General features: G+C 52.5%; 2 protein-coding genes across 10 annotated transcripts; one reads left to right on the forward strand and one right to left on the reverse strand.

The window, feature by feature from the left end:
• Positions 1–98: 98 nt before the first annotated feature.
• On the reverse strand, positions 99–13753 carry MBOAT7 (membrane bound O-acyltransferase domain containing 7). Of its 5 annotated transcripts, none has more exons than XM_061173846.1 (8): positions 13572–13753; positions 12445–12523; positions 12213–12342; positions 11465–11591; positions 9403–9562; positions 7749–8109; positions 5782–5958; positions 99–1099 (listed from the first exon to the last, which is right to left on the reverse strand). In XM_061173846.1, the coding sequence occupies exons 2-8, from the start codon at positions 12518–12520 to the stop codon at positions 712–714; spliced, it is 1419 nt and encodes a 472-aa protein (XP_061029829.1). In that variant the 5' UTR covers positions 12521–12523; positions 13572–13753; the 3' UTR covers positions 99–711. The 5 variants fall into 5 exon arrangements, with proteins under 5 accessions (XP_061029829.1, XP_061029827.1, XP_061029828.1 ...); XM_061173844.1 differs by lacking the exon at positions 13572–13753 and adding an exon at positions 13231–13514; XM_061173845.1 differs by lacking the exon at positions 13572–13753 and adding an exon at positions 13118–13224.
• TSEN34 (tRNA splicing endonuclease subunit 34) lies at positions 13731–20625 on the forward strand. 5 transcript variants are annotated; one of them, XM_061173880.1, is made up of 5 exons: positions 13731–13789; positions 15136–15382; positions 15609–15858; positions 16005–16262; positions 20135–20625. In XM_061173880.1, the coding sequence occupies exons 1-5, from the start codon at positions 13755–13757 to the stop codon at positions 20320–20322; spliced, it is 978 nt and encodes a 325-aa protein (XP_061029863.1). In that variant the 5' UTR covers positions 13731–13754; the 3' UTR covers positions 20323–20625. The 5 variants fall into 5 exon arrangements, with proteins under 5 accessions (XP_061029863.1, XP_061029864.1, XP_061029867.1 ...); XM_061173881.1 differs by having other exon boundaries at positions 13735–13789; positions 15609–15852; XM_061173884.1 differs by lacking the exon at positions 13731–13789 and adding an exon at positions 13980–14022.
• Positions 20626–20844: the final 219 nt, after the last annotated feature.

Raw genomic sequence — 20844 nt, forward strand, 5'->3', positions numbered from 1 at the left:
TGCGTGGCTCCCGGGGGGCTGGGTGTTAGCACATCACAGAGGGATGCGGTGGTACAAGTCCCCCCACATTGATCACCCACAGACATTCCCACATAGAGTCTTTGTGTGACACTTTATTAGGAGAGATTTACACATTCTGAGCCTCTTAGGTCAAAGGATGACAAGAGGGTGACAGGAGCGCTGGGACCCTTAGGTGGCTCAGATGGAACCTACGAGAACCATAGTCCAAAGGCCTGCACATCTGCGCTCAGCTTCTCCATTCCAGGAGGGTTATACTCCGTACTGGTCTAATGAGACAAGAGTGGAAGCGACCAGAAAGAGGTCCCCCACTCCCAGAGCCTGCCCTGAAGCTCCTAACCCCACACTGTGGAGCCAAAGAAGGGAAATTTGCCCAAGAAACCATGTCGCCCATCGGCCCCTGCTGTTGGGGGGAAAACGCAGCTCTCTCTGAACACCTGCAGCTGGGCAGGGACATAGGGAGAGTCTTGTCTGGACCATATCTTGATTTTTACAGGAGGGAAAACTGATCATCTGGGGCCCTCAGGGCAGAGGCTTTTCCAGGCAGTGCTGAGCTGGGGAAGGGGGAATCCTCTCCAGGCCCCTTGCCATATTCAGGACTCTTTCTGGGAAAGGAGACAGCAGCATGCTTCACAGAATTCCCAGGCAAAAGCTTGGTAGCTGGACCGAAGGCAGAGGGAGTGTCCTGACAGCTTACTCCTCCCGAAGCTTTCCTGAGGCAAGGCTGGTGGCGGGGGACGCGGTCTTCCGCCGGCTGGGGCTGCCCCCACCTAGAGCCAGCCCCAGCCCGAGGGCCACCAGGGCCAGGATGTGGATGCAGAAGTAGATGGAGGCCCAGTACCGGAGGGTTTCGCCCAGCGAAAGCAGCACAAAGCCCATGCACATGTAGTCATAGGCCCGCATCTTCAGGAACCAGTGTACCCAGTCCCAGGCCTTCTGGCCCCCGGGGCTGAGCCGCCCCCGAAAGGCCAACTCCAACCGGCCCTCAGCTGCCAGGCACAGCGGGATGGTCAGGAAGCTGAGGTAGTAGCCAGGGTGCAGGCCGTGCCAGTAGGCGCTCAGTAACATGGTCCAGGCGCTCCTGGGGGAGGGGCTAGGAATCAGGACCCGGAGTGCAGGCCCCCTGCCCTCTTCCCTGAGACCCAGGAGTCCAGACCCCCAGCCCCTCCTCCCTCAGACCCAGGGGTCCGGGCCCCCAGCCCCTCCTCCCCCAGACCCGATACTCTTACTCTCTTCTCAGAAACCCCCTCCCAACACTATTTTCCCTCAGGACCCAGGAGTCAAGTCCCCAGCCACTTCCTCTTTGAGGATCCAGGAATATAAATCGTGATCCATGAAGACTCAGAAATCTCCAGCCATGGTCCCTTCTCCTTAAGGACTCCAAATGCTATCCCTTGAAGACCCACAAATTTAGGCTCTGATCCCCATTTCCACAGAGAACCCACAAATCAGAGCAGGCTTTGCCAAGGACTGTGGCCTGAGTTCCTGCCCATGGGCATCAAGTTTTCCCTCTGGCACATCATCAGGGTGTTAAAAGTGCAAAAATAACCTAATGACAGAATGACACTGACCACCCTTTCCTGGGGGGGCGGGGGGGGGGGCGGAAGAGGGTATAAGGGTCCATAAAAAGGTTGAATTTTCCCGGTTGCCAAAAGGGAAGATCTTTTCCTCCTTCTCCTTTCTTAGGCCATTTCCTTGAAAAACCTGTTTGAGCATCTTTCCGTTATCCTTTGGATACAGATGGAAATCTTTGAAAAGGTAAAATAGGCCTCTAGAAAGTGTTACAGTCCAGGAATGTTCTTCTCGAGGGCCTGGGAGCCATCTCTTTGAAGCCTAGGTGTGGAGGGAGATAGAGCCTGTCTCCCTGCAGCTACGAGGGTTTATCCTAGGTGCCAGCTCCGAGCTGTAAACACCTGCTGGTCATAGAGATAGGAGTTTTATTCTTCCTTCAGATAAAGACACTTAACTAGCCAGGTGGCTACCCCAATCACCAGATGAACTTGGGATGAACATGAGAGCATGCAATAGTGCTTGTGGAGTCCTCCGACGTGAGGACCAGTTATGGTGTCTCTTGAGAACACGCTACATAAAGGGCTCTAAGTGGCGATGGAGAAGACAAAAAGGGTGAGATTTCTAGACAACTAATAAGGACCTACCGTATAGCACAGGGGATTCTACTCAGTGCTCTGTAATGGCCTATATGGGAAAAGAAGCTAAAAGAAGAGTGGATATACGTATATGTATAACAGATTCACTTTGCGATACACCTGAAACTAACACAACATTGTAAATCAATTATACCCCAATTAAAAAAAATAAAAATAAAAATAAAATGGATGGATGGATGAACTGTTAAAAAAAATTTTAAAAAGGGTGAGCTTTCTTTCCATCTTGGTAATCTCAGCAGTGGGTTACTTGCGCCATGCCTCGAAATCTGGTTTAATGCTTATTCAATAACTGTTTTTTTTTTTTTCCTATTTTTTGGCCACGCCGCGAGGCATGCAGGATAATAGTTCCCAGAGCAGGGATCGAACCCACGCCCCTGGCAGTGGAAACACGGAGTCTTAACCACTGGAGCGCTGGGGAAGGCCACAAAACTGTTTTCTTTCTTTTCTACCTCTGGTGGAGAGAGAATGCTGTGGGTCGGCAGTTGACAGACAACTGAAAGCAGTTGACAGTAGGACACACATCAGCGCAAGTCCGGCATCTCTAACTCCACGTGCGCACACCTCAGCTCTTGGCCATTCCGCCACCGCCCACTCTCCTCTCCCTGCTTCGCTGCCCCCCTGCCCCCCAGAGTGAACACTCTCCAAAGAATCGTCTAGGCTCCCCCTTCCGTCCTCTCTTGAACCCTCTCCAATCCGGCTTTCACTTCAGCCCTGCACTCTGCTCCCGTCAAGGTTGCCGGGGACTTCCTCCCATCACGCCCCACCCAGTGGTCACACTCGCCCTCAGCGCACTGAAGCTCCTGGCACCGGCAGACACACCATCCCCTCCTCGCTCCTCCTTGAAACACTTACTTCTCTCGGCTTCCTTCCGGGAATGAACACTTTGCTGACTGTCCTCCTGTGTCACTGGCTGCATCTGTGCTGGCTCTTCCTCCCGGTCCCTAGTCTACACCAGGGTTTCTCTATCTTGGCACTACAGACACCTGGGGCAGGATCATTCTTCAGGGGGTGGGGAGGTGGAGTGCTGTCCTGTGCAGCGCAGATCGTTTAGGAGCATCTCTGGACTCCACCCACTAGATGCCAGCAGCACATCCCCATTATGACAAAAGCGTCTCCAGACATTGCCAATGCCCCCTGGGGGTGCAGCACAATTGCTCCCACCTCCCCCCCCCCGCATTGAGAATCCCTGGTCTAAACGTTGGCGCACTCTGTGCTTTGACCTGATGCTCAGCCCCAGAGCCTTAAGTATCATCCACACCTGCTGACGCTCACGTGTCCACTTCTTACACCAACCCTTCCCTTACGCACCAGAATCACACAACTAACTGCCTAGCCAACAACCCCAGCTGGAAATCTAACAGTCACCTCAAAGTCAGGGAGACTAAACCCGAGTCTAGCTTCCTCATCCTACCCACTCCTGAAACTTCCTTCTGCCCAGTTTACCCTCCTCAGGAAACAGCACTTCTGTGCCCTACCATCACGCACAACCCATCACCTGGGCATCAAGCTGTTTCCCACCTCCACCTCTCAAATGCATCCACTTCTAGGCCAGTGGTCCCTACTCTAGGATACCATCAATGCCCACCGGGCCAGTCCCTGCTTTATCGCCTGCTCCCCTCCCCCACCTTAGCCCATTCCCACACAAGGTGGGAGCAGATCTTGAAATCATAAATCAGATCACACACCCAGGCAAGTCTAGCTCCAGGGGCACCATGGCTGACTGCTTCATTATAAGAACGTGTCATGATGTATCCTGACCTCATCTGGTGACACTCGGCAGGTTGCCTAAGATCAGACCTCTGATCCTGGGTCTCTTCATCTTTAAAATGGGGATGATGGGGCTTCCTTGGTGGCGCAGTGGTTAAGAATCCGCCTGCTAATGCAGGGACACGGGTTCGAGCCCTGGTCCGGGAAGACCCCACATGCCGCGGAGCAACTAAGCCCGTGCACCACAACTACTGAGCCGGCATGCCACAACTACCGAAGCCCACGTGCCTAGAGCCCGTGCTCCGCAACAAGAGAAGCCACCGCAATGAAGAGTAGCCCCCGCTCGCTGCAACTAGGGAGAAGCCTGCGCACAGCAACTAAGACCCAATGCAGCCAAAAAGAAATAAATAAAAGAAATAAATTTAAAAAAATAAATAAAATGGGGATGATGAGAACTCCTACTTCCTAAGGTTGTAAAGATAAGTTTATCTTATCTTTACAGAAAGTCTCCACTCAAGAAATATCAGATGAGTGAAGGATAATACAAGCTAATCAGGCCTCACATTAAGTGCATTTCACACTTTATCTCACTTATTTCTCACATCAACCTATGAAACAGGTAACAGCATTACCCCCATTTAAGAGTTGAGGAAACTGGGTTCGGGGGGGATAAATTAGGAGTTTGGGATTAACATATATACACTACTATATAAAAAATAGATAACCAACCAGGACCTACTGTATAGCACAGGGAACTATACTAAATATTCTGTAGTACCCTATAAGGGAAAAGAATCTGAAAAAGAATAGATAGGCAACCGCTGGCGGTCCAGTGATTAGGACTCCGCGCTTTCACTGCCGGGGCAGGGTTCAAATCCTGGTGGGGGAACTAAGATCCCACAAGCTGCTCAGCACGACCAAAAAAAATAAAAGAATTAATATATATATATGTGTGTGTGTATATATATATACAAAAAACTGAATCACTTTGCTGTACACCTGAAACTAATGTATCATTGTAAATCAACTATACTTCAATTTTAAAAAACTGGGAAAAAAAGCATATATGGGGAGGGAGGGAGGGAGACGCAAGAGGGAGGAGATATGGGGATACATGTATATGTATAGCTGATTCACTTTGTTATACAGCAGAAACTAACACACCATTGTAAAGCAATTATACTTCAATAAAGATGTTAAAAAAAAGAAGAAGTAACTTTAAGAGCTAGGGGATTGTTAATTGTGTTTGATTTTGCTTTTGGGAAAAGGTAGAGATTGCCTTTTCCTCTTTTATTTCTACAGTCCATGTTTGGGTGGGGCCCCTGCTCCCACAGTTTGTTTAAATTTTTATGTTTACTAGCCAGAAGTTACATAAAGGTTTACAAAGCAGAGTGATTATTTCAATGGCTTCCTCTTGCAGTATGCTGAAGCAATTTACCTTGCTGGGCTCCAAGTAAATGGCTGTTATCTCTTGGGGTTTACTCAAGGGTAATTAAAGTAAGCATTTGGAATTAAAAAAAAAAAAAGCATATATGGGAATTTTTGAAATTAAAAAAAAAAAAAGTTGAGGAAACAGGGGTCAACTAACTCCTTAAGGTTTCTTAGTAACTGGCGGGGTTAAGATTCCGGAAAGTCTAGCTACTGAGTCCACAGGACTCAGTACACTGCGTTTGTGGAGCGGGGCTGACTTTAAGGATGTAGAAACGGAGGCCCAGAGAGGAGGAAGAATTGACCCCGGAATAACGCAAATCAGAGCCAGCGCAAGGCTCAAGAAACTACAACTCCCATGACCCACAGGGGTGGAGGCCCAGCGGGGGAAGCCGCAGACGGCCCCAGGGGCAGCTGGGAGATGTACTTCCGCGCCGTCCTCCGAGACAGTTGGGCTCACCTGAAGACGTAGGAGCGCGCGGGCGCGCTCTTGTAGATGTACTGCGCCAGCCACCACTGCACCGTCATGTTCCAGTACCGCATGCCATCCCGCACGCGCACGCAGAAGTCTGTGCCATAGCAATCGATGTTGCGGATGGTCTCATAGTCGTACTCCGTGGAAGCCGCTTTCTCCGGACTGGGGGGGGGGGGGTGGGGGGGGTGGAGGATGAGGGTGGGGGACAGACATGCAGCTCAGCCAGGCCCACTCCTGACTCTGGCTACTGTCCCAGCCCCGGATGCTAAGGAGGGGATCCTGGCCAGGCAACAGTTCTCTGGCTGTCACGTTTGCTAGGGCAACAGGGAAGGGCAGCCCAGACTGAGCATTTTTGGGAAGTGCACAGTTCATCAGCAATAGGGTTCTCCTCTTTGGTAAGGGGGCCTGCAACAGCCAGGAAAAGTCTGGAAGGGCCACGGTTGCTAAGCTATGAGTCCTTAGCAACCTGACCTGCCAATGGTCTCAGATGCTAGGGAAAGGCCATTCCTTAGCAACCAAGCTCAGCATATTCAGAGAAGCCTCCAAGTAGTCCATTCTAAATTGTTGGACACTTCGGTTGTTAGGGAAGCAGCATCCCTAACAATGAGGTGGTCCGTGGTTGCTAGGGAGATGTTCTAGGCCCGCCTGACACCTTGATGGTCTCTGTTGCTAGGGAAAGGGCATTCCTTAGCAACAAGGCCTAGGATGTTTAGAAAAGCTTCCTGAAAGGGCCTTTCCTGGCTATTGGTCCCCAGGATTGTTTTATAAGGGTCATCTCCAGTAATACAGTGGTTCCTGGGTCACTGGTGCCAACCTGCCCCCAGCAGTGGGGGATATCCTTGGCCCACCTGAACCGTTGGCGGCTTCTGATAATGGAAGGGGAGCATCCATTAGGGGCGGGGCCCAGAAGGTTTAGAAAAGCCTTCAATTCCTGCTTGACGTCTTCTGGGGGATACCCTCTACTATGGCAGTGGCAAGAAATTTGCAGGGGGGTGCCACTTCCCCCGCAATGGAATGGCAGTTTGTGACTAGGGGATTGCCCAACCCTGTAAGAAGTAGTAGTTCAGAATTTACATCAAAGGGCTGCTTTCCCAGCCCCAGCCTGAAGGCTGACCATGACTGCTAGGGACAGAGGGACAGGCCATTCCTGGTTGCTAGGGGTGCCATTTCCCTAGCAACACAGGAGCAACATATCCTTAGCAACAAGAGAGTCTGTAGTTACTAGCTGTGTGATTTATCTAGTGATGAAGGAGCTAGGTGGCTAGTTTCGCCAGCAACAAGGTTAATTCATAGTTACCAGGGGATTTCCTGGGCAACAGTAGGAAGGCGACCTGCAGTTGCTAGGAATGGTGTCCCCTCTGCTAGAGGACAGCATGGTCAAGGATGCCATTTCCGTAGAAAAAGAGGGCAACAGCAGGCTGTTATGTGACGACATCCCATGGGGAGGGGCGTGCTCGCTCCCAGCAACAAAGGGGCAGTTTAGGGGATGCCGTTTCCATAGCAACAAAGAGCAGCTTTCTGGCAGGAAGGGGCAGTGCTGTTGCTAGGGAATGCTCTCCCTAGCAACAAAGGGCTACTCCTCACTGCCCAACGATGGCACCCTGAGCAACCAGGAACAACTGGGTTACTGGGGTGTCGCTTCCACGGCAACAGAGGGGACGGCGTGTGACTGCTGTAACACCTTCCTTTTCCTAGCAACAGACAGCAATTCACCACCCCAAGGGGGGGGGGGGGTCAAGCACTAGCAACAGGGGGCAATCCGTACGGATCAGGACTACTGTTTCCTTAGGACGGGGAAAGGCGGGCTGTGGTGGCTGAGGGTGACACTCTGCTGACAACAGGTGGGAGACCTGCCCCCCCCTGCTCCCCGCTATCCTCCCTGCTAGGGGCAGGGCCAGCCCGCGGTGATGGGGCCTGCCGGGTCTTGGGACACCTCCCTCCCGCCGCCTGACCTGCTGGGGGGTGGGCATTGGAGGGTGGGGCCGCCCCCGGCCCGGGCTTTGGCGGCCACGGGGTAGGCCCCGAAGCCGGCGGCAATGCAGCCGCACTCGGCGGCAATCCAGGCCACGTAGAAGCGCATGCGGAAGGCGAAGAAGACGGGGATCATGTAGAAGAGGCGGGCGGGCAGCGGGCGGGCGTAGAAGGCGTCCTCACGCACGGCCTCCAGCGGGAACAGGTGGGAGGAGAGCAGGAAGAGCAGGCCGAAGAGCGGCGCCGGCCAGGCTCGGCGCAGCAGGGGCCGCAGGCTGGGCACGGCCCCGGGGAAGGGCTGCCCTAGCCAGTCCAGGTACGTGCGGTAGCGGAAGAACGGGCCTGCGGCGGGAGGGAGGGCAGCTGGTCAGACACGGTACACACGGCAGGGGCGCCCAGCTCCAGTCTCGGGCGGGGTTGGGGGAGGGGGGAGATGGACCAGAGATTCGGGAGCTGAGGTGGACCAGGGAGAGAGGAAGGAGAGGGAGAAGCAGAGAGGGGGGTGGGGGTATGAAACCCAGAGAGAAAGGGACAAGGAAGCGGAGAAAGGGGAGGACGAGGGACAGACACTTCTGGAAAGGGACACAGAGCCTGAGATGAGGGGTATGGAGACACCGAGACAGATGGAGGCAGACAGACCGGACCTGGAGGGATGGGGTGGGGGGTGAGCTGGGTATAAAGGAGTGACAGGAAGTGCAGCAGTGCATCTGCAGAGGAAGAGAGTGGTGTGAGAAGAAATGAGAGGGTGGCAGGGGCGGGACCGCTGGGGGATCTGATGAGGACTTTGAGTTTTGTTCTAAGCGCTAGGAAACCAGTATAGGCTCTCCCACCAGGGAAGTGATGGATTATCATTTTGCCTTTTCATGAGACCCCTCTGGCCACTGAGCAGGGAGGGGCTGCAGAGGGACAGAGATGGAAAAGAGGAGACCGCTCTTGGCCTAGGGAGGGAGCAGAGTGGGGTTAACAGAAGTGTTAAACGTCTTACACGTCACAGAAGACCACACACTGTATGATTCCACTTATAAATGTTCAGGATAGGCAAATATATAGAGATAGAAAGTCAATTAGTGGTTTCCAGGGAATGGGGGCAGACGGAGGTTTGGGAGACGACGGCTAAAGGGTGCAGGGTTTCTTTTCGAGGTGACGAAATTACATGGCAGTGACGGTTGCACAACTCTGTGAATAGACTAAAACCCAGCAAGCTGGATGTGGTTACAAGTGGGTGAATATGGTAATCATAGCTCAATACAGTTGCTATGAAAATGAACACCTTCTAACAGGTCAACATTAGTGAAAAGTATTTTCTGAAACTAAAAATGGGATCATAAGCTGTGAATACTTGTTGCCCGGGCAGCAGAAACGTTAGGGTGATGTGGATCTTTCTCCTTCATCTCCTGTTTGCTCCCAAAAAGTTACAAGGAATCACTGAGACTGAGAACAGTCTGTCTGTACTCTGGAGGGGCCCTGGGACCAGGGGGAGAGTCAGACGTGGACTCGGGCATAGATGCTCACCCTCAGAGCAGCAGATGCTGGGATGGAATGTGGGAACATGCAACAGGCACCAAACTCCAGGCAGAGAATGGAGACAGAGGGTGAGGAGCTGCGGAGGCAGGCCTGCGGGGCGGGCACGCTCACCTGTCATGATTCCCACGTAGCAGTAGCTGTAGCTGAGCGTCTCCATCAGAGAGGGAACGTCAGGCAGCAGCCCCAGGCTGGGCCCCTTGCTGAAGCCTGAGGCCATCTCCTTCCTCTGGGCCACGTGCAGGTCCTGTACTTCACTGGCCAGACTCACCAGCTGGGAGGAAGGGATGTAGGGAAGGACAGGTCAGACCTGGGCTTCCTCTCACCCACCTCCCTTTCACTACCTCTCTGGGCAGCCAACAGCTGCTGCAGCCCCGTGCAGCTGGGCGCTGAGGCTCTACTCCACGGGCAGCTCTGGGCATCTGGTCGTGAGTAAGGGCTTCTTGGTGACTCTCGCAGGGCTCACTCCTGGGCCCCTCTGTCTTTTTTCTCTGAGTTCCATCTTTCTGGGTTCTCCTGCAGTTCGTGACTTTAGATACCACCCACAGTGTAACCCGGTGGGACTTCTCCTCCAAGCCCCAAGACTGTTCATCAAGCTGCCTCTAGGGAATTCCCTGGCGGTCCAGTGGTTAGGACTCGGCGCTTCCACTGCTGGGGCCCAGGTTTGATGATCCCTGGTCGGGGAACTAAGATCCCACAAGCCGTGTGGTGAGATCAAAAAAAAAAAAAAAAAAGCTACCTCTTGTCATTAATACTTGATATCTTCCAGGCACCTCGAATTGAACACATCCAAGGTGGAACACGGTATTAGCCTCTCGCCAAAGTGGGTCTTCTTCTAGTCTCTGCCGTCAGCAAATGCCACCACCATCCAATTAATTGCTTAGGCTGGAAACCTTCCTCACTCCCCCAGTCGAATCCCTTAAGTCTCTGGAGTCTGTCCCTCTGGCTTTGCCTCCACCACTGGGCTGAATATGTTTGGTCTCCTCCTTCAGATCTGCTCTCTACCCTTCTCAGCACAGACCCCAGGCCGGCTCAACATCCACAGGCCCGTGTCTTCCAGCTTCCCCCGGGTTTAGTTGGCACAGAGCCCCAGGCAGAGATGGAGGAAGGCAGGAGTGAGGCTTGGGTTTTTAGTCCGTTGTATTGATAAGATCACCTTGGGCTGGCCATGACCCTTGATGATCTTCTTGAATTGGGGGGCTCTACCCAAGTCTTTTTCCTTCCCGGCTCCACTACCTGCCCCTCCTCTCATGCCCTGGGGGCCAGGACCTCTCCCCAACCCGCCCTCAATTTCTCCTAAATGCCGGGCTTCCTGGTGGGGCCCTGACTGACCTGCCCACAGGCCTGCATCAAGCCGCCACTGTTTGTCAGTTGGACTCTGATAAAAGAGTCCCACGTCACCCCATCTTTCCCCTTCTGCTTCAACTCACCCAGCATCGGGAGGAAGGATTTTTAAACCTGTAAATCTGGTCACATTACCTCTTCTGGCAACAAATCAAAAAACCTCTTGCAGTGGCTCTTGGGCCCCCACAGGAAGAAGTCGGGACCCCCTCACCTTAGCCAACAAGGCCCTGCATGGTTTGGCCTGGGCTGCCTGTGCTCTTTTCCGCTCTTGATGGACGGTCCATGGGGCTGGTCCACTGCTGATGGGACTCAGCCTGCTCCCTTCCATACACGCTGGTCCCTATGTCCTGAAAGCCTCTTTCTCCAGCTCCCGCGGGGAACACAGGATGCTGAGGAGACCTCATTCACCACCTCACATGACTGTTCTGTTCACTGATATGTAGCACATAGTAGGAACGCACGACTTTACGTTCCCAGGGGTGGGGCCTGGGAATCTGTTTTCACCCATCTTCCCAGGTCATGGAGAGCCGGACGTGGTGTCCTGGTTTTGTGTCCTTAACTAAGTGCTACCTCCCCAGAGCTGGCTGTCCTCCTTTGCAAAATGGCTTGCTACAAAGACGCACTTTAGCTCAGCCACCACATGGCACCCACAGTTACATAACTTTGGATACTTCTTTATCCCAGGGAAGAGCTGAGAGGTGAAGCCCCGCCCCCGGCGGGGTGTGGGGAGAGACCATCCCCCTTCCTCTGCCTCCCACGGGAGTGGCTGGGAGGAGATGGTAAAGTTTTGGTGGTTAACTGGCACACAGCGAGGGCTGGAGGGGAGTCTGACCTTCAGTGTCAGCAGCAGCTGGACGGCATTGGTGAAGGGTGTGGGAGTGGGCAGGCCCAGCAGGCTGAGCGCGCGGAAGAAGAGCAGATATGAGAAGGTCCAGGCTAGGGCCAGGGCGTGGCAGGAGCTGGGCAAAGGCAAGAGGCGTGCTGTGCTGGGTGCAGGGGTGCACGAGATCTTGCCTCAGCCGCCCCTAGATTCCAGCTACAAATCCTTCCCCACCTCCCCACCTCCCGAGACAGAAAATGAGGGGCGGGGGGTATGGAATGAGCACGATTGAAACAGCTACACAGAAATGCGCAGCAACAGAGAAGAAAATGAGAAGGGGGTTAAGAGAGGCTTCAGGGTGAAGACCCTTCAATCCTCCATTTTTTCTGGGAGGGAGAGAGGGAGGGAGGAGGAAGGGCGAGGGAGAGAGGGGAGGTGGAGGAAGAAAGAGGGAGGGAGAAACAGAGAGAGAGAGAGAGAATACCAATACCAACGGTGGCAGAGCCAGCAGACTAGTAACGTCCTCCTCTCTCCTGAATCCACGACATGGATGTAAAGGACCAGGACAAACACACAGGGACAAAGACCCAGAAAAAGGCAGGAGAGGAAGAAAAACAGACCAGACAAATGACACAGAGAATCTACAGATAAACAAGAGACATCCAGAGATGGAGACAGAAACAGAGAAAGACCCCAAGAGGAAACAGGTCGCTTCCTCCACCCCCTCCATCTCCCCCAACTCCCCCCACCAAATCCTCACCAGGGCTGGGCCTGAATGAGCGCCCAGGTCCCAAGGATGGTGACCAGAGAATGCAAAGTGTGGGGGCCACAGGTGAACAAGGTGAGCCCTAGGCCCACAGCTGCTGCCCCCCATCTCTTCAGCCCAGGTCCTGCAGAGAGAAGGCACAGCATAAGCGTGGAACCTTCCAAGGGTCCCCAGCCCGGGCACCCCCCCCCCCTTTATTTTCCACTGGGGAGGGAACCTGACTCACCAGCTTTCTTAAAGAGGAAGCCGATGGGGATAGAGATAAGAAGAACCAGTAGATATGTCCATTCTTCGGGCGACATGTTCTGGGGGAGGGGCAGAGGTTCCCAGTGAGAACCCAGGAGTCCGGGCCCCCAGCCCCTCCCCCTTAGAGGAGTCAAGGATCCACCCACCCCCCCACCCAGTCCCCAGTTGTCGAGGATCAAGGAGTCCTACCCTCAGCTCCTCTCCTCTGACAACACAGGAATCCCGACCTCCAGGCCCTTCCTTCTTCGAGGATAGAGGAAGCCACCCACAGAACCCCTCTTTTGAGAACGCAGGCCCCCAGCTCTCTTCTCCTTTGAGAACCCAGGAATCCAAACCTCCCGGCCCCCTCCTCCTTCGAGTATCCCAGCAATCCAGCTCCTCTCTTCTTATCCCCCAGCCTCTCCCTCTTTGAGAACCCTGCTCTCCAGACTCCCTGCCCTTCTCCGAGAGGGCCTCAGAGGAGCCCAAGCCTCCAGCCTCCCCCTCTTTCGGAGCTCCGGTTCCTTCTCCCGTCTGAAACCCAGAGAGCGGGCCCGCTCCCGCGCCCCACTCCCGTTGCGCGCACCAAGCGCGGGTCAGATCCGCTCCGGGCAAAGCCACAGGCGGTTACGCCACCCGGGAGCTCGGCCGCGCTCCCGGCACCGCCCCCGCACCTCATCAGCCCGCCGATCCGCAGCGACCCCACACTGTCCAGACCGCTCCCGGTCTCCGGGGCGCCTCCGCACTCCGCGCCCACCGCACCCCGGCCCAGGCGTGGCGGACCCACCTGGGCCCGCGGCTCCGCGCCGCCCGCAAGGCAGGAAGCAGCCGAGCAGTCCCGGCCCGCGGGCCTCCGCGGATCCGCCACGCCTTCCCCGCCCAGCACGCCCCCGCGTCCCCAGCCTCTTTCGGGGGGCCGGCTGGGCTGCGCGGTCCGGGGCCGGGTGTGCAGCGCCCGGCACGCTCCGGGCTGAGCAGAGAAGGAGCCCGGACTGGGCGCAGGGAGCACGAGTCTGCAGCTGGACCCGGACTCGGTTCTACCGAGCTGCGAGCACGCGAAGGGGCGGGCCTTCGGGCTCGGAAAGGGGTGGGGCCAGAAGCTTCGGGCACGGAGGGAAGCGACCGAACCTGGGAAAGAGGCGGGGCCTGGAGCTCAGCGTTCGGAATGAGGTAGAGTCTCCGCTTCAGGTTCTTCGGGACAGAGTCGGGAGGCGGTTTGGAGGCGGGGCCACAAGCTTCGGTTTTCTTCGGAGGTAGTCGAGTACTGAAGGACTCTGTTCGGATGTAGGCGGAGTCAAGAGCTTCGGCCGGATGTGGAGGGGCCACAGCGTCGGTTCCCTTCGGAGGTAGTCGGATACAAGTGACCCTGGGTGGCTGATAGGCGGAGTCTCATGTTTAGGAGGGAGGCGGAGCCACGGGTTTAGGCAACACGAAAAGAGGCGGGGCTCAGGGGTATTCCGAGGGGGCGGGGCAAACAGCGTCCCGGCCTAAAGGGGGCGGGGCCCTGGGCCGTGGTGCCAAGGGGTCGGGTCCAGCGTAAGGAGCCTCCCATTTCCAAGTCCCGGAACCGAGGAGGGAGGTGCGCTTCGAGGGGCGGGCTCAAGGGGGTTTCACTTTCGGGGGAAGGCAGGGATACGGCCCTGCGGGGCGGGTCCCAGACTTCCCGCTCCGCTGAGGTGGCGGCGTGACGAAATCGACGCAGGGGGTCGGCATGGGGGGGGGGTGGAGGAAGCAGCGCGTGGCGCGCTACGTAAGGGGGTGGCTCCGCCGGGACTGCGAGCTGGTGTTTACGAGGTGACTAGCTGGTTCTATCAGAGGACGGTGCCGCATTCTGAAGGGAGCGCTCACGAGTGGGGTGAGCCCGCCCGAGCGGAGAACACACGGCGGGTGTTCAGGGGACCGGGCTTCCGGCTGTGGGGTTCGAACGTGGGACAGGAGCTCCAACTGGGGGAGCTCAGGCGGCCGGAGGGGGCGGGGCCTCAGGCTATGGGATTGACGGGAGCCGAGGACGCCCGAACGCTGAACCCCTTATGTTCGGGAGGGGGCGGTGCTGCGGTTCGGCTGAGCCGAGGACTCCCGAACTTACGGACCGGTCAAGCTCGGGCGGGGGCGGGGCTTCGTATTCTAGGAGCCCGACTCAGAGCAAGGGGACCTGAGGCCGAACCTCGGGGGTTCGGAAAGGGGAGGGGCCAAGTCCCGAGCAACCCGAAGAGGACGTGGCCTCAGCGGGGCTTTGGCCTCTGGAGGTCCCGACACCTGACGGGGACACCCGAAGGGCGAAGCCGAAGTGGATCTTTCGAAGGGGGCGTGGCCCGCGCTGGGGCAGGCTTTGCTCCGAGGCGCGTGGGCCGGCATGGCAGTGTTGGCCCAGACCAGAATGTTGACCGCGGGGTCCGAGACGCCCCAGCGGGGCCCGGCGGCTCGGTTCGGGGCGGGGCCTCGTCTCGGTCAGCCCCGGGGCCTGGCGGGATCGCCCGAGGGCGGAGTCCAGCGCCCAGGCGGCGGAGCCTGGCCCTCCCGCTCAGCAGGTGGCGAACGCGGCACTGAGCGAGGCTCCGACCCCCGAGACTCAGGGGCGGGGCTTCGCCGAGACCCCTCCCCCCCGGCGGTGGGAGGCCTCCCCGCGGCGCAAATCGGGCGGCGAGAGGCGTGCAGCTCTGTGGGTGACTGCTGTGCCCCTGGCCTCCCGCAGGAGGATGCTGGTGGTGGAGGTGGCGAACGGCCGCTCCCTGGTGTGGGGGGCCGAGGCGGTGCAGGCGCTGCGGGAGCGCCTGGGAGTAGGGGGCCGCACGGTGGGCGCCCTGCCCCGCGGACCCCGCCAGAACTCGCGCCTGGGCCTCCCGCTGCTGCTGATGCCCGAAGAAGCGCGGCTGCTGGCCGAGATCGGCGCGGTGACCCTAGTCAGCGCCCCGCGCCCGGATCCCCGCCAACACAGCCTGGTAAGGGGGCAGGTTGGGGGCGCCTGCGGGAGAAGAGGCTGGGGACAACAGGTCCCTGAGGTGGGAGGGGTCTGGGAGTCCTGGATTCTGGAATACGGTGAAAGTAGGATACTGGGATCCCCGGGTTCGCGCCCCTAGGTTGGGAGGCGCCAGGGAGTCGGGATTCCTAGCTTCCTAAGGCAAGGCATGCCTGAATCCTGAGATTACAGATAAGTTTACTTCTCAGGCATTGGCATCCTTCAAGCGCCAGCAAGAGCAGGGCTTCCAGGAGCAAAGTGCTCTGGCAGCTGAGGCCCGTGAGACCCGTCGTCAGGAGCTCCTAGAGAAGATTGCAGAGGGCCAGGCTGCGAAGAAGCAGAAGCTGGAACAGAAATCAGGGACCAGCGGGAGCCAGGAGGCCGGTGGGAACCAAGCTGCAGAAGAGAACGAGGCCAGTGCTGGCCAGGCTGCTGGAGAGCATGAGGAAGCAGGTGAAGGTGGGAGCTGGAGTCCAGGGACCAGGGGAAGGAGGGAAGAGATCTTTGGGGAATTTTGGCAGGGAATCTAGGGCTGGTTCTCCCTGGGGCTGGGAAAACCTTGCCCCTTGGATTCACCAAACTCTCTTGGATTCACCCCCCGCCAGGCTCCTCCTCTCCCCAGCCAGGACCTTCAAATGGGGTGGCTCCTTTGCCCAGGTCTGCTCTGCTCATCCAGCTGGCCACTGCTAGGCCTCGGCCCATCAAGGCTAGGCCCCTGGACTGGCGTGTCCAGTCCAAAGACTGGCCCCACGCTGGCCGTCCTGCCCACGAGCTTCGCTACAGCATCTACAGAGACCTGTGGGAGCGAGGCTTCTTCCTCAGTGCGGCTGGCAAGTTCGGGGGCGACTTCCTGGTCTATCCCGGTGAGTTTGTGTTGGGACCTCTGGTTGCCACTCATTTCTTCACAATCCCACTACATTCTGCATTTTTCTTTTCTTTTTTTTGGTCTCATTTTCTCAGCCTCTGAAACCGTGGAAGGACAGGAAACACTTGGGAACCCGTGCTCATTTGAAGAGTAGTTTAGTAAATGAAAAAAGGGGGCAAAAAAGAAGAACAGCTCATAAAAAACATGTATAGTAAAAAGTAAATCATATTTTATACTGTTGTGCAGTTATAGACAAATTATTTAAGTAGTCTTAAAAATTATGGCTCTAGTGAAAGGACTTAAAGTGGAGTACTAAGTAGCCAGAGAATCCTATCAAGCAAGTGGAAAAAAAGCTTGAAAGGATTTACTCCAGCCCAACGACAAATAGTTAATAGTTCTGGGAGGGAATTTGCATCAGGAATAGGTAAAGGGGACTTCTGATGAATCAATTAATTTTTGAATTTATTGTGTAACTTAAAGGTTAAAAAAAAAGTGCAGAAAATCACTCTTTGTTCTCCTTAAGAACATAGATAGAACTGCCTGATAAGTAGATCTGAGCCATTCATTGGAGACTGTCCACTAAGTTTCCTGCAGATGAGTTGACAGGCTTATTCTCTTCTCAGACTAAAATTTAACTGATTGATTTAGGAGCTGAGAACAGTTTCCCTGCCCCATTCTCTATAAGTAACCATGGTTTAATTACTTTGCTGCTGGTTTTTTTGGGTGATTTTTGTATGCTTAAAAAAAAAAAAAAGATTATTTTGGTTTTGCAAATGAATATTCAACTTACTAAACATACAAATGTTAATTTCTAGGTTTTTTCTAAGCTTTCAGTTCAATTTATAAAACTTAATTTTTTTTTTTTTTTTAAACATCTTTATTGAAGTATAATTGCTTTACAATGGTGTGCTAGCTTCTGCTTTACAACAAAGTGAATCAGTTACACATATACATATGTTGCCATATCTCTTCCCTCTTGCATCTCCCTCCCTCCCACCCTCCCTATCCCACCCCTCTAGGTGGTCACAAAGCACCGAGCTGATCTCCCTGTGCTATGCGGCTGCTTCCCACTAGTTATCTATTTTACATTTGGTAGTGTATATATGTCCATGACACTCTCTCACCCTGTCACATCTCACCCCTCCCCCTCCCCATATCCTCAAGTCCATTCTCTAGTAGGTCTGTGTCTTTATTCCCATCTTGCCACTAGGTTCTTCATGACCTCTTTTTTTTTTTTTTTTTTCCCTTAGATTCCATATATATGTGTTAGCATACTGTATTTGTTTTTCTCTTTCTGACTTACTTCACTCTGTATGACAGACTCTAACTCCATCCACCTCATTACAAACACCTCCATTTCATTTCTTTTTATGGCTGAGTAATATTCCATTGTATATATGTGCCACATCTTCTTTATCCATTCATCCGTATAAAACTTAATTTTTTCAATCTACCAGATTTTAAGGGGACCATTAATTCATGTTTGATCCCATTTACAAAAGGAATTAAGTAGTTTCAAACATTATAAGCTGCATTTTAAATTTTAATATTTTTATTTTCTTTTTTAAGTTCTGCAGCTTTCTGGTTATGAATCTTGCTGGTAACTTAAATCTAATAAGTTATAAATGGGGTAATTTTTAAGTTTATATTCTTACACTGTTAATAGACTTACTAAAACTTCAGATTAAGTTTAAATCAATCAATTACTCAATCACACATTTGAAACTAAACCACAAGGCTGACCTGTTACTTGTAATAGGTCAGTATTTCTAAAACAATAAATACTCAATGTATCAAATATACATAAAATCTTTGTCCCCTGAAGATTAGTGTTCAAGGTCTGAATCTCTTAAATACATATTTCTTAGTCTAACTCTAAATCTTCCTGAGGTTAAAAGATGCTAAGTTTCTTGGAAAGCAATTTTGGGGTAACTTCTCAAGCATTTTGATGCTCCTTTCTCAGCTGACTGAGGTATCATAACAACCAGAGAGGTGCCTGGCTCCTGGAGAGTTTCTTGCCGGAAACCCAGCTGCCAGGGAGGGCCTTGATTTATAGTTGCTACGACATCCCCTCAGATGGAAGGTCTTAGAGCCTTGCTCTTTTATTTATTTATTTTTTCCCTCCGTTTTATTGAGACATAATTGACATACAGCACTCTGTAAGTTTAAGGGGTACAGCATAATGATTTGACTTATACACATCATGAAATGATGGCCACAATAAGTTTAGTGAACATCCATCATTTCATACAGACACAACATTAAAGAAATAGAAAAAAATGTTTTTCCTTCTGATGAGAAGTCTTAGGATTTATTTGCTCTCTTAATAATGTTTATATATAATGAACAGCAGTATTAATTATATGTATCCTGTTGTACATTACGTCCCTACTACTTATTTATCTTATAACTGCTAGTTTGTACCTTTTGACTACCTTCATCCAATTCCCCCTCCCCCCATCCTCTGCTGCTGGTAACTACAAATCTGATCTCTTTTTCTGTGACTTTATTTTTGAAGTATAATTGACCTATAGTACTGTGTAAGTTCCTGGTATGCAATATAGTGATTTTATATTTCTATACATTTCAAAATGAGCACCATAAGTCTAGTTACCATTTGTCACCATACGAAGACATTACATAATTATTAACTATATTTCCCACACTGTACATTTCTTACCTGTGAGTCATTTATTCTGTAACTGAAAGTTTGAACTTCTTAATCTTCCTTACCTATTTCCTCCCCCAGCCCTCCTCCCCTCTGACAACCACCTGTTTCTTCTCTGTATCTATGACTCTGTTTTTGTTTAGTTATGTTTGTTCATTTGTTTTGTTTTTTAGATTCCACATATAAATAAAATCATACAGTATTTGTCTTTTTCTAGTTTATTTCACTTAGCATAATACCCTCTATTATGCTAATAGAGGTCCATCCATGTTGTCAAAAATCCCAAGATTTCATTCTTTTTTATGGCTGAGTAGTATTCCGTTGTATGTATGTATGTATGTGTGTGTGTGTGTGTGTGTGTGTGTGTGTATATATATATATATATATATATATACCACATCTTCTTTATTCATTCATCTATTGATGGGCATTTAGGTTGCTTCCGTATCTTGGCTATTGTAAATAATGCTGTAGTAAACATAGAGGTGTATGTATCTTTTCAAATTAGTGTTTTCATTTTTTTCAGATAAATACCCAGGAGTAGAATTGCTGGAAGCCTTGCTCTTTTAGATTTACATTACCTGTTACTTAGTCTTCTGGAAAGTGCCCTACTCAGGGTCCTACTTTACTTGAACGTGTTCATCTAATCCGGGGACAAACTATAGCCCCAGGTCAAGTCCGGCCCACTGACTGGTTTTTTTTAAACAAAGTTTTATTGGAACACAGCCTTGTCCATTTGTTTACATATGGTCTGTGGCTGCTATTGTGCTAGAGTGGCAGATTTGAATGTTGGCAGCATGGCCCACAAAACTGAAAATATTTACTCTCTGGCCCTTTTCAGAAAAATTTTGTTGACTCCTTTCTTCTATCTATTTTATTATGCCATGCTATTGTAAATTGTTTTCTTACTTCTTTTAGTCTGTTAGAGTCACTTCTCATTGGATATTTACATGATACCCTTTTGAGTTCCTCATGGCTTTGACTGACAACGATGTATTCAATTATTTGTTTTCATTTTTGTTTTTTTAATAAGATTATGCTATACATGTGTGTAAACTTGCCCCACCTCCAAGGTCCAAGGGTGTCTTTTAAAATATTGGTAGTGATAGCTGGAACCATCCCCATGTCCTCCGTGTGGACGTCCCAGTGTCTTCCAGCTCCCTGCCACTGGAAACTGCTACCTGCCTCTCTCCTTCACCCAGGCGACCCGCTCCGTTTCCACGCTCACTACATCGCTCAGTGCTGGGCTCCCGGGGACCCCATCCCACTCCAGGACCTGGTTTCTGCTGGCCGCCTCGGCACCAGTGTCAGAAAGACACTGCTGCTTTGCTCTCCGCAGCCTGATGGTAAGGTGGTCTACACATCCCTGCAGTGGGCCAGCCTGCAGTGAACTCCAGAGACCTGTGGGCACGTGGCTGTGTCCTTGGCAAGAGCCTTTCTAGATGGTCCCAAGCTCATCTCCGAGTGGGAGGCTCGACCACCCTCCTGACTCTCTCGGCAGTTAGTTTTTGATTCCAGATTTATAAACACTACATCCTTCTCATGTCCCTCCCTGATTCCAAGCACTTAGTGGCTGTGTTGTTTTTATAGTTACCTATTTCCAGTCGTGAGTTTCTTGAGTGTGAAAGCTGATTCATCGCTGTTTTCTACAGGGCTTAGGTCCCAAGAGGTCTCAATAAACTTGTTGAATAAATGTGGAGTTTGTGATTTGAATCCTTATGACAGTCCTGGGAAATGTGGCCATTTGTGTCTACTTGTACAGATGAGGAAAAGGCCTGGAGGAGGGGAAATGACTTGTCTGAGGTCACACATCTAGTAGGGAGCAGGGCTGGGATTTGAAACCTGGTCTTTCTTTTTTTTTTTTAATTGATTGATTAATTTATTTATTTGACTGCATTGCGCGTCTTGTGGC

This window comes from Eubalaena glacialis, chromosome 18 (assembly GCF_028564815.1).
Source record: "Eubalaena glacialis isolate mEubGla1 chromosome 18, mEubGla1.1.hap2.+ XY, whole genome shotgun sequence".
In the NCBI taxonomy this organism is placed as follows: Eukaryota; Metazoa; Chordata; class Mammalia; order Artiodactyla; family Balaenidae; genus Eubalaena; species Eubalaena glacialis.

Coding starts and splice junctions, on each gene's coding strand:
- TSEN34 (XM_061173880.1), top strand. CDS start 13,755: ATGTGGAGGGGCCACAGCGTCGGTTCCCTTCGGAG. Junction 13,790..15,135: donor AGCGTCGGTTCCCTTCGGAG/GTAGTCGGATAC, acceptor GGCCTCCCGCAG/GAGGATGCTGGTGGTGGAGG. Junction 16,263..20,134: donor CGACTTCCTGGTCTATCCCG/GTGAGTTTGTGT, acceptor TCCTTCACCCAG/GCGACCCGCTCCGTTTCCAC.
- MBOAT7 (XM_061173846.1), bottom strand. CDS start 12,520: ATGTCGCCCGAAGAATGGACATATCTACTGGTTCTTCTTATCTCTATC. Junction 12,343..12,444: donor CTTCCTCTTTAAGAAAGCTG/GTGAGTCAGGTT, acceptor TTCTCTCTGCAG/GACCTGGGCTGAAGAGATGG. Junction 1,100..5,781: donor GCGCGCTCCTACGTCTTCAG/GTGAGCCCAACT, acceptor CCCCTCCCCCAG/GAGCGCCTGGACCATGTTAC.